General features: G+C 45.9%; 1 protein-coding gene across 2 annotated transcripts in view; it reads left to right on the forward strand.

Annotated features, from left to right (window-relative positions):
• Positions 1-10,422, forward strand: part of Polr3g (RNA polymerase III subunit G) — a 34,275-nt gene extending 23,853 nt beyond the window's left edge. For both annotated transcript variants that reach the window (XM_028875636.2, XM_037209544.1), the window contains exons 6-8: positions 134-216; positions 6,051-6,197; positions 9,467-10,422. In XM_028875636.2, coding sequence (XP_028731469.1) covers positions 134-216; positions 6,051-6,197; positions 9,467-9,553 — 317 coding nt within the window. In that variant the 3' untranslated portion in view covers positions 9,554-10,422. The remainder of the gene's footprint in view (positions 1-133; positions 217-6,050; positions 6,198-9,466) is intronic.
• Positions 10,423-10,702: the final 280 nt, after the last annotated feature.

The raw sequence follows: 10,702 nt of genomic DNA on the forward strand, positions 1-10,702 counted from the left end.
TCGGTGAGGTGTGGTGATTTTGTGGGAGGAGCTTAATTTATGAAATGATGTCATGGGTGCCTGGTAGGAGGAGAGCTCGGGGACCCAGCTGTTCCTCTGGAATATTGGTTAACAGCTGGTTATTTCGTTGCAGCGGATCCGAAATCCAAAACGGCCAAACCTGCAGACAGAGGTCCTTCACTCACTAATTCTGCAGATGTGTTGAAAAAAATTGAGGTAAGGTTATAATTACAAACATGAACTGGAAAAATATCAAAGGCTACTGAATTCCCCCCAAGTGCCCGCCTTGAGGAGATTTCTATCAGATTTCTAATCTGAGGGATATAAAATGAATCTTAAGCACACTGAGTTCTTTAGTCCATCCACTTTATTCTTCTAAGTCAAGTCTATCCACACATTTTCTTTTCTGTTCTCATCGTTAGCTCCTGTTCTCAGTCCTGTTCTCCTGTCTCTCCTGTTCTCAGTCCCTTCTGCTGTTCTCTCATCTCTATCTAGTTCTTTCCATCTCTATCCTCATCTTTGTTCTTCTCCATCTACCCTCCTGGTGCTCTTGGAGAACCAGTATATATACTCACACAGTAATTCTTTGGTAAAGCAATGTGAGGCTTGAAGTTTTCAGGGTCACAGAGAAGTGATAAGGATCCACACTTAAAGCAATAAATGTCAGCTTCCAATTACAACCCAAAGGGGAGTGACTAAAGGGGAGTTCTCTGGTAGGGTCAACTAAAGGCTAAGATCAATTAGGGAATCTAGGAATAGCACCTGGCTGAGGAGGAATTAAAACTTGATTTGCGCAAGAAAGAAGCTTGGCATCTATCACCTGCCTGACCTTGAAGGCAATCTCCTTGGGTCAGTGGGAAGTAGCTACTTTAACTCAGTAACTAGCAAATGGCTAAACCATCATCCCTGGAATGTGAGCAGTAAATCCACCTTAAATTAGGGTCTTGTGTAAATAACTCGGGGGTGAAGGTAAGGAGTTTAGGATTTAATTGTTAGTGGTTATTTTCTCTATCTGTGGGTGTGATGAGCTAATTCTTATCTATGTGTAGTTTTGTCCTTGGAAAAAGGTATCTTTGCTGAAATACTTTTGTCTGGAGAATGGCCTTGACCAGATTTATGTAAAATAAGCACAGCTGGGGACAGTTATGCAATTACCCCAAATGTAGAGGGAAAATTGTGCCCAAGATTGAGTTGCAATCGTGAGATTACATGTACACGTAACATGGAGATGCACGGTAAATGGGGAGAATCATGGCTGTTATTGCACAAGAAGTTTACAACTAGAGACAGCCACTTCATTCAAAAGGCAGGAATTCCATAACGCCTTGCGTGATGGTTTCCTCTAACAGAACCCTTAGTTCTGATAGGTTGACCTTCTGAACTCTAGTTGTCACCTACTGTATACTCTATGGACTCTTGCTACCAGTGGCTCTCAATAAAAGGCCATACTTCTTCCTTCACCTTTCAGCCTTCCCTTTTTAATGAGGAGTTGGCAGGGGAGAGGCCAGCGCTTAAGTTGGGTGTGGAGGAGCGAGCCCCTGGGTGGTGGAGCGAGCCCCCCCCCCCGGTGGTAGAGGAGCCCCTCGGTGGAGGAGCGAGCCCCTCGGTGGAGGAGGAGCCCCTGGGTGGAGGAGCGAGCCCCTGGGTGGTGGAGCGAGCCCCTCGGTGGTGGAGGAGCGAGCCCCTGGGTGGTGGAGCGAGCCCCTCGGTGAAGGAGGAGCGAGCCCCTCGGTGGAGGAGCGAGCCCCTGGGTGGTGGAGCGAGCCCCTCGGTGGAGGAGCGAGCCCCTGGGTGGAGGAGCGAGCCCCTCGGTGGTGGAGCGAGCCCCTCGGTGGTGGAGGAGCCCCTGGGTGGAGGAGCGAGCCCCTCGGTGGAGGAGCGAGCCCCTGGGTGGAGGAGCGAGCCCCTGGGTGGTGGAGCGAGCCCCTCGGTGGAGGAGCGAGCCCCTCGGTGGTGGAGCGAGCCCCTCGGTGGAGGAGCGAGCCCCTCGGTGGTGGAGCGAGCCCCTCGGTGGTGGAGCGAGCCCCTCGGTGGAGGAGCGAGCCCCTGGGTGGAGGAGCGAGCCCCTGGGTGGAGGAGAGAGCCCCTCGGTGGAGGAGCACATGGCCCTGCCTTTCCATCTCCTGTGCTGCCCTTCCTGTTCTTCTCCCTTTCTAAGCAGCACCCACGATCCCAGGCCTTCTCTTTACTGTATCCCTAACTCCCCCTTGTAGTCCAGTGGGGCGTGGGGGAGGGGAGAGACACATGAACCACTGGCATAATTCAATGGAATTCTTTAGAAAAGTCCTCTTCTCCCTTGGTCGATGTACATGTTCTGCCCGCCTCCTCCCAGTGCTTTGCGGCATATATGGAAGACTCCATTGAGGCGAAGCTGGCATTCTCTGGAACTTACTTTTCTAGCATTAAGCAAAGTAAACAAAATTTAGGTTAGTATCTTAAAAATATGTTCTCTCATTCTTGCCCATACTGTTTATTTTCTTTGTTGTTAACTCCAAAAGTACTCATTTCTTATATATCCTTTCAGAAATACTTTATGTGTCTGAGTGTTTTGGCTGCAAGTATGTGCATCACACGAGTGCCTGGTGTCCGTGGACATCAGAAGCAAGGTTAAGATCCCCTGGGACTGGAGTTAGGAAACCTGGGTCCTCTGCAAGAGCGACAGGGCTCTTAAATGCTGAGCCAAGTACCCAGCCTGAGTTCCCCCTTTTAGTAACAAAGATAGCATGTCACACTTCTGCATTTCTATTTTATTACTTTGTAAAATGTCATGAACATGGTTTCATATCCGACTGTACAGAGCTCCCTCATTCTTCCTTGGGCAACCCTGTTAGAATGAACCATAGTTATTTAATGTTTTGCTATTATAAGTAATGCTGTGACTTTATAATAAGTATGTCATTTCACATGAGTAGAGTAGTTTTTAGAAGTAGAACTGTTGGGCCAATTATTTTATGTATTGTATAAAACAGTTGATGATCGCCGGCCACATTGATCTCCATATACCATGTACTCCCTTGTATTTGCCTTGATGATGATGATAATTAAGCAACACTTACTGAGAACTTGTAGGTGCCAGGCAATTGGATGAACTCTTTATGTACACTCTGTCCTGCAGAGCATGTACGTAGCCGACAGGTAGGTTGTCTTATTCCTTACAGGAGAAAGTCGATGGTTTCACGTATGCTCCTGCTGACCTCTTTGGCACATCTACTGGATGGAAAGCTGTTAGTTTTACTGTTTTAGTTTTTGTACAGTAGTTAAGCTGGATGATAATATGTCTAAAATATAATATCTAGAAGATCAATGAAGGAATAGTAATAACTGTTGGGTTAAATGAGGTGAAATTTATGGACCACAAACCCTGCCTGCCTGTAATGTTTGGAGTTCTAAAAGATGCACGTAAAGTGCTGCATGTGGTTTCTCCTCAGGACAAACTGCTTCCTTGTTGCTTACATTTACCACCTCTTCCAGAACATTCTAAACATAGAGATCTTAGTATGTTTACAGTTGTAACAGAGCAGTGGTTGTTTCTGGTTGTTGCCAGCAAAAGCAGCATCACATTTTATTGTTACAGCATCTCTGGATGGAGGTAGCAAGCAGTATGAGGTTCGAGTCTTACACACAATCCTGTGGCAGCAAAGTGAGACACGCGCCTTATTTCTGCATCACACCAGGGAGGCTCCTTGCATACATGGTGTCTGAGCTAGAAGACCTGTTCTGTGTCTGCATCTTAACTGTTTTCAAGAGGTCTATGTTATATCAGTCCTTTTCTCCTTAAACCTATAGAGTAAGCCTAAGTAGTAAAATCTCACGGAGGAGAAAACGGAGGCTACTAAGTGGGAACTGTTAGCTCGTTGAAAAAAATGACGTAATGACTCAATATGTGTCCTTGACCATAGTAAAAGGCACATACCTCTTCTAACTCAGTTCACTGAAGTGCTTTATGGGTTTACTTGGGTGTATGTGGTAAAGAGAAAGATGAGGCTGTTTGCTTAAAGCTGTTTGATTTGGCAACAATGGAAATACAGATTCTCTGGTTCTTACAGCACACTGAATGAGTGCTGTACTTTCAAAAATACAGGTTTGAAAAAAAAATACAGGTTTGTTTTTGTTTTTATAAAACAATTTTGTTTCTAATTATAAAATAATTAGTGGCTTTTTTTTTCAGATAACAATATATTTTTCACAGAGTAAAATAAATAGAGCATTCCACCTCCATTATGATTGAATTTAGCTGTAGGCTTTGTTACTTATGATCTAGTTAAAATAGGAAAGACACAATACCATATATTAATTAATATTAGTATAGCCATATATTAATTAATATTAGTATAACCATATATTAATTAATATTAGTATAGCATCTTATGTGTATGTGTGTTTCTCAGATGTTCCAAAAGGTTTATGAAAATTTTGTTCACTTGGAATTTTCCAAGAAGACTGCCAGTTGGGAAACTGTACACTTGATATCATTGTAATAACTGCCAAGGCAACACAAGGTTTGTTATCAGGGTAAATCATCCTGTGAGTGTGGTCGTCTTGGTTTTACTTTGTTCTGCCTGAGTGAAGTGAATTGCCGGCAAGATAGCTTGAAATGTATTTTAAAATGGAGAGTTATGAGCTTGAGAAATGACTCCGATAAAGCATTTCCTGTGCAGGCATGACTTGAGCTCCGGGCATGCACATGCAAGCCAGGTGGGCCCGGCAGCTACCTGTGATCCCAGCGCCTGGGAGACAGAGAAGGGATCCCTAAGGCAAGCAGAAGGCTGGCACAACTAGCCAGAACCTGTTTTAATCAATTAAATGGAGTGTGGCTGAGGAGGATATCCAATGTCAGTTTCCAGTCTCCACAGGCATGTCCACACACATGAGCACATTAATATACATACCCACATGCATCCACACACACATACACATTCAAAATTAATTCATTTAAATTGGGTCTGTTCAGTGTGGTCTTTTCTTTGCCTTTGCCTTTCTTCATTTCAAATTGGAATTAAAAGAATTTTTAAAGTAAGTATTTAGGAAGTTAAAGAAGAGCTAAATTGCCGGGCGGTGGTGGTGCACACCTTTAATCCCAGCACTCGGGAGGCAGAGCCAGGCGGATCTCTGTGAGTTCGAGGCCAGCCTGGGCTACAGAGTGAGTCCCAGGAAAGGCGCAAAGCTACACAGAGAAACCCTGTCTTGAAAAACCAAAAAAAAGAAGAGCTAAGTTGTTCTCTGGATGTAAAATATGTCTTCTGTTCATGAATAATCGATGAAGTCTTAGCGATGGGGTGTCCTACACATCAATTTATTAATTATTCTTCTAATTATTGTGTTAAGACCAATCAGAAATTAGCTCTTGTGAAGCCTTAATTATGATGCAAAATGATTATTGGGCCTGTCTCACAGAAAACCTGTGAAATTCTGTCCCTTATGTAAAGTGAGGGTCATCCAACTTAGTGAACTGATAGCGATGGTAATAAAAGTAGGTCACCTTCGTCAGGTGAAGAAAAATTGGTGGCACTGAGGCATTTATAAAGTTAGAATTGTGAGGTGGCAGCCTGGTGACTTTTCAAGAACCATCCGGCAGTCAAGGCTTCCCAACTCCATTTCTGTTCCTTACTTCTAGAATTGCTCATATAGGCTGGTGTCTTCAGTGGCGTGTGTTTTAATCCCCCTTTCACAGCCTTCCAGATGTTTCCTGAAGCAGAAATTCTTGGGCATGGGAAGTAATGGGAGACAAAGGAGATGGAAAGGGGATAAACTAATCATGTACACATTCTAGGAGGAGGGAGGATAGGAATCATGACAGGAAAGCATTGTGGATTAGAATTCTAACCCCAGGTCCGCAAGGCCCAGTGATGAAGGAACAAAGTTGAAGAATGGGCAGGGCCGTGACAGCGTGGTGGCTGACCTCTCCCTGAGCACGCTCAGTGTCCGAGGTGGGAGGCTGGCCGGCATGTTCATTGACCTAAAATGATCCATAACTCTTCTCTTTGGGCTGCTGGGTGTGTACGTCAGAGAATAATTGTTCCCGTGGGAATTAATGGATCTCACTTCACCAGGAATTAGAACAGAGAGGGGACGGTGAGAAGTCGGATGAAGAAAACGAAGAGAAGGAAGGGAGCAAAGAGAAGAACAAAGACGGTGATGGTGATGATGACGATGATGACGCAGAGCAAGAGGAGTATGATGAAGAGGAACAAGAGGAGGTAAAAGTCTGAGGACCGTAGGAGAGCTGCTAACTGACCTCAGAGATTATCTGTGGGCTGTAATGTCAGTCAGCAAACAAAACCATGCCCGTAGTCCTAGCAAACCCAAGAATGAGGTGTGATGGGGTTGAGGAGCTGGGCTGCATGGTAAGACCCTGTCACAAAACAGAAACCCAAGTTTGTAGACACAGACAGACATCCTTACCCCTGGCATCGGGGGCCTGGTGTATGAGGATAAGAATACCAAATTCAAACCAGGAGATAAAAGTAACTCGATCGACAGTTTTTGCAGGTAAGGAATCAAGAAAACTGATGAGAGTAGTGCCGTTCATACTCACCAACATAAACGTGTAAGGTAGCAGTTGAGGTACCTTTAAGGCTTAGGCACATGCATCTAGAAGGAAATCCCTGCAGGGCCATCATGTCTCAAGTTCCCAAGTTCCCGGGGACAGAAGCCGTGTGAAGGCTGCCCAAGTGTTGGTAAGCTTGATTGCTTCGGTTCATTTTTAGATACAGTGCGTCTCGTTTTGCTTGTTTCTTGCCTCTTTTTGTGCTATCTGTCATTTTCTTCTTTCTACTCTTTTGAGTATCAGCGTTCTTCGGGACTCTGTATTTAATGTATTGAACCCTCCGGTTGCTGGCATCCTTGCCCATAGTTACTTCACATCAACTGATTTTTGACTTTGAAGTGTATGCTTGATTTCTATGAGGATAAGAGATGACTTCTCCCCTCATGGAGATTATTCTACAGAGGAGACAAACAAGAAAGGCAATAGTTGTAATACAGTGAATAATTCTGTGGTGTAGAACAGGATGCTGTACAGCACAAACCAGGCAGGTGCTCCTAATTTCAGTATTTGGGAGCGGGAGTCAAGAGGATCAGGAGTTCAAGGCCAGCCTGAACCCCTGTGTCCCACAACAAAGTAAGATAACTTGTAAGATCTAGAGACCACTCCGGCCGTTGGTCTCAGCAGGCTCTCCAAAACTTTCCTGCATCAAGATTGCTAACATCTCAGTGAACATTTGAGTCACTAAACATACTTAGAATAAGCACTCATGTCTAAAAGACAAGTGCTGCTTGCTGATTGGGAATGCCAGGGTGGGTTTCTCTTCCTATCTTTGTGTGTGAGTTCATTTGCTTATATTTCCTTATACACAGGGAGCCAAGGCCTGGTTTACTAGCTGGCTTCATTTGCATGCTCTGCCAGTCAGCCCGCCCCTGGTACAAAGGCCTCAGGCTTCAGCTTGGTGTCTGGACATTTGTGGAATTCTTAGTATCAGAAGCTAGGACAACTTCATGGCGATACAAAGGGATAGACTTGCAGGATTTAGGGAAGACAAAGTATTATCAAATATACAAATATACATATACATTCTAGATATTTAAAAAGAAAACCTGTAAGATGAAGCTGGTATTCGGAAAGCTTTCTTTTGAGATTGCCGTCTGTTTCCACTGTAAATCGTAGAGACGTGGAGATTTTGGGTAGAGTCAGGATTGAGAGAGGGTCTCACTATATATGTAGCCCAGGCTGGCCTTGAAGTCTGCAGCTCTTCCCTTTGGTCCTCTCAGGGATTACAGGTATGAGCCACCGTCCTCCTTCACTGCATAGCTAATCTTCCAGTGATTCTTTTTTTTTTTCATATGTACAGCAGATCCCTGTCTGTCCACCCTCCCTGTCCTTCCATCCCCCAGTCTACCCTGGGTCATAGTAAAGCAAGCCCTTAGCACTGTCCTGTTCGTTTAATCCCTAAGTATCTCAGTGTGGACACAAACTTAAGGATATAAAATCCAGTATCTAGCCACGTTTAAAGTTTCTTGATAAAAATCTTTATTACAATCCATATAGAACCCACACACTGCACCTGGCTGAGACATCTTCATCTGTGTTCAAATGGATTTGTGAAGTTTTGATAGAAGGCACACATATCTTTTGACTCACTTCTCAGCATGGTAGCCTTACTCGGCTAGAACTGAACCATTGCCAGAAGCTGAGAGGAATGTAGAAGAATGTAATGTGGTTTCCCAGAGGTTGGGGTTGGAAGGAGATTGTATTTTGATAGGAAATGAAAGTCCCTCTGTTGTTGCCATTGCACTGGTTCTGATGCAATGTCAAGACTGTTGACCACCAAGAAACCTATTTTCCCTTGGTGGAATAAATGATCAGTGTTTCAGCTCCTAACAGCCTGAATCGCTCCACCAAGGAGTGCTGCTGGGACGCTGCTGCCGGACAGTCTCTGGGTGCGCTGCCGGACAGTCGCTGGACGCTGCTGCCCGGGACAGTCCCACTGGAATGCTGCTTCCCCGGACAGTCCCGCTGGGATGCTGCTGCCCCGGACAGTCCTGCTGAGACGGTGCTGCCCCTGACAGTCCTGCTGAGACGGTGCTGCCCGGCACAGTCCTGCTGAGACGGTGCTGCCCCTGACAGTCCTGCTGAGCGTGCTGCCGGACAGTCCCGCTGGATGCTGCTGCCCTGACAGTCCGGGGATGCTGCTGCCCTGACAGTCCGCTGGGACGCTGCTGCCCTGACAGTCTGCTGAGACGGTGCTGCCCTGACAGTCCTGCTGAGACGGTGCTGCCCGGCACAGTCCCGCTGGGATGCTGCTGCCCAGGACAGTCCCGCTGGGATGCTGCTGCCCCAGACAGTCCCGCTGGGACGATGCTGCCCGGGACAGTCCCGCTGGGATGCTGCTGCCCCTGACAGTCCCGCTGGGACGCTGCTGCCCCTGACAGTCCTGCTGAGACGGTGCTGCCCGGCACAGTCCCGCTGGGATGCTGCTGCCCAGGACAGTCCCGCTGGACACTGCTGCCCCGGACAGTCCCGCTGGACGCTGCTGCCCGGACAGTCCGCTGGGACGCTGCTGCCCGGGACAGCCCTGCTGGGACGCTGCTGCCCCGGACAGTCCCGCTGGGACGCTGCTGCCCCGGACAGTCCCGCTGGGACGCTGCTGCCCCGGACAGTCCCGCTGGGACGCTGCTGCCCGGCACAGTCCTGCTGGGATAGAAGCCTGGTCCTATCTGTTCTCTGGGCTGGTTTGCACCTGAGCACTGTGAAAATGGTACTTGAAGAGAGAGGCAGAAGTAGAAAAGTGAGAAAACTGCTTTTTAAAAGGAGAGCACTCACAAGCAAAGGCTTCCTATTCAAGTCTTCTCTGTTTTCCTTTTTCACTTCAATTTGGTATTTTTAAGTTAAAGGGATGTTATTTTTGTATTGTATTCTTAAATGTTGCTAATTCACTTTATTGACTAAGGAATATATCTTTTCTCTTAGGAAAATGACTACATTAACTCCTACTTCGAGGATGGAGATGATTTCGGTGCAGACAGTGATGATAACATGGATGAAGCGACCTACTAGCCATGGACTTTCTCTCTCTTGTTCATACAGCTTCAAGCAATTGGATCGGCTTACTTTATTTCTGATAAGGATTAAGTCCATATTTTCTGTTGTTCAGTGTTTCATTTGACAAAGTCTCACCAAGCTCTTCAGAAGCACTTGGCGTTTACACACGAGACCTTACCCCAGCACCTCCACCGCCCCTCTCAATATGTAGTGGAGTTGCAGGGTTCTTTGGTCTTTATTTGGACTTGAACGTGCCTGAAGAGTTTTAGCATCACTCAGTGTGTTCATACTTGAAAAAGATCACTCTTGCTTACCTGCTGGCCTTTGGTAAAGCTGTTACTAGTCATGGTGGATTTCTATTGATACTGCACGTGGAGCACTTTAAAAACAAACTGGAAAATAATCTCTTACCTGATATGTTCTGTATTATCACGCTGTGACTGCATAGACTCACCTGAGTTCTTAACAAGTGCAGACTCGGGATGAGGGCTGGGTGGTAAGAAACACGGCGAAATAGTGATAGCGATGAAATAACTTTCAGTTTACATCTCAGCCAAAACAGGGACTTTCACGTGGATGGAAGGTTGTAAAATGCTTGGCTTTGGGGATCACTCCATGCCTTACAGTGTGTGAATTAATGATTCCACTGTATTAAGTTTGACATCTTCAGTTTGTTGGGTTTATGGGAAAAAAATAACTAAGACGTACTGTTTAATTCTCCACTTTATGTAAGTGGAAATAAGTCCTGGTTGTATAAACTTCATGATAAAATGGTGTTTGTGAATATGGTGAAGGGCGGTGCCCTCGGTTATATTCCACAAGATTCAGAAACTGCAAGTCAATAATAGAATCATGGGAAATGAACTCAGGTCATTTTGAAATTACAATTGATTCTTCTTGTTTTAACTTACAGGGTGACTCCCCTGCAGTTTTTTGGGGTTTTTGTTTTTTGTTTTTTTTGAGACGGGGTTTCTCTGTGTAACAGTCCTGGCTGTCCTTGAACTCACTTTGTAGACCAGGCTGGCCTCAAACAGAGATAGATCCACCTCCCGAGTGCTGGGATTAAAGTCGTGCGCCACCACCGCCCAGCTCCCCTGCAGTTTCATATTTTGCAGGAGAAAATATCCAGAACCCTTCAGCCTCTAAGGACTTTTAACATGCCAA

Source organism: Peromyscus leucopus, chromosome 11 (assembly GCF_004664715.2).
Source record: "Peromyscus leucopus breed LL Stock chromosome 11, UCI_PerLeu_2.1, whole genome shotgun sequence".
NCBI lineage: Eukaryota > Metazoa > Chordata > Mammalia > Rodentia > Cricetidae > Peromyscus > Peromyscus leucopus.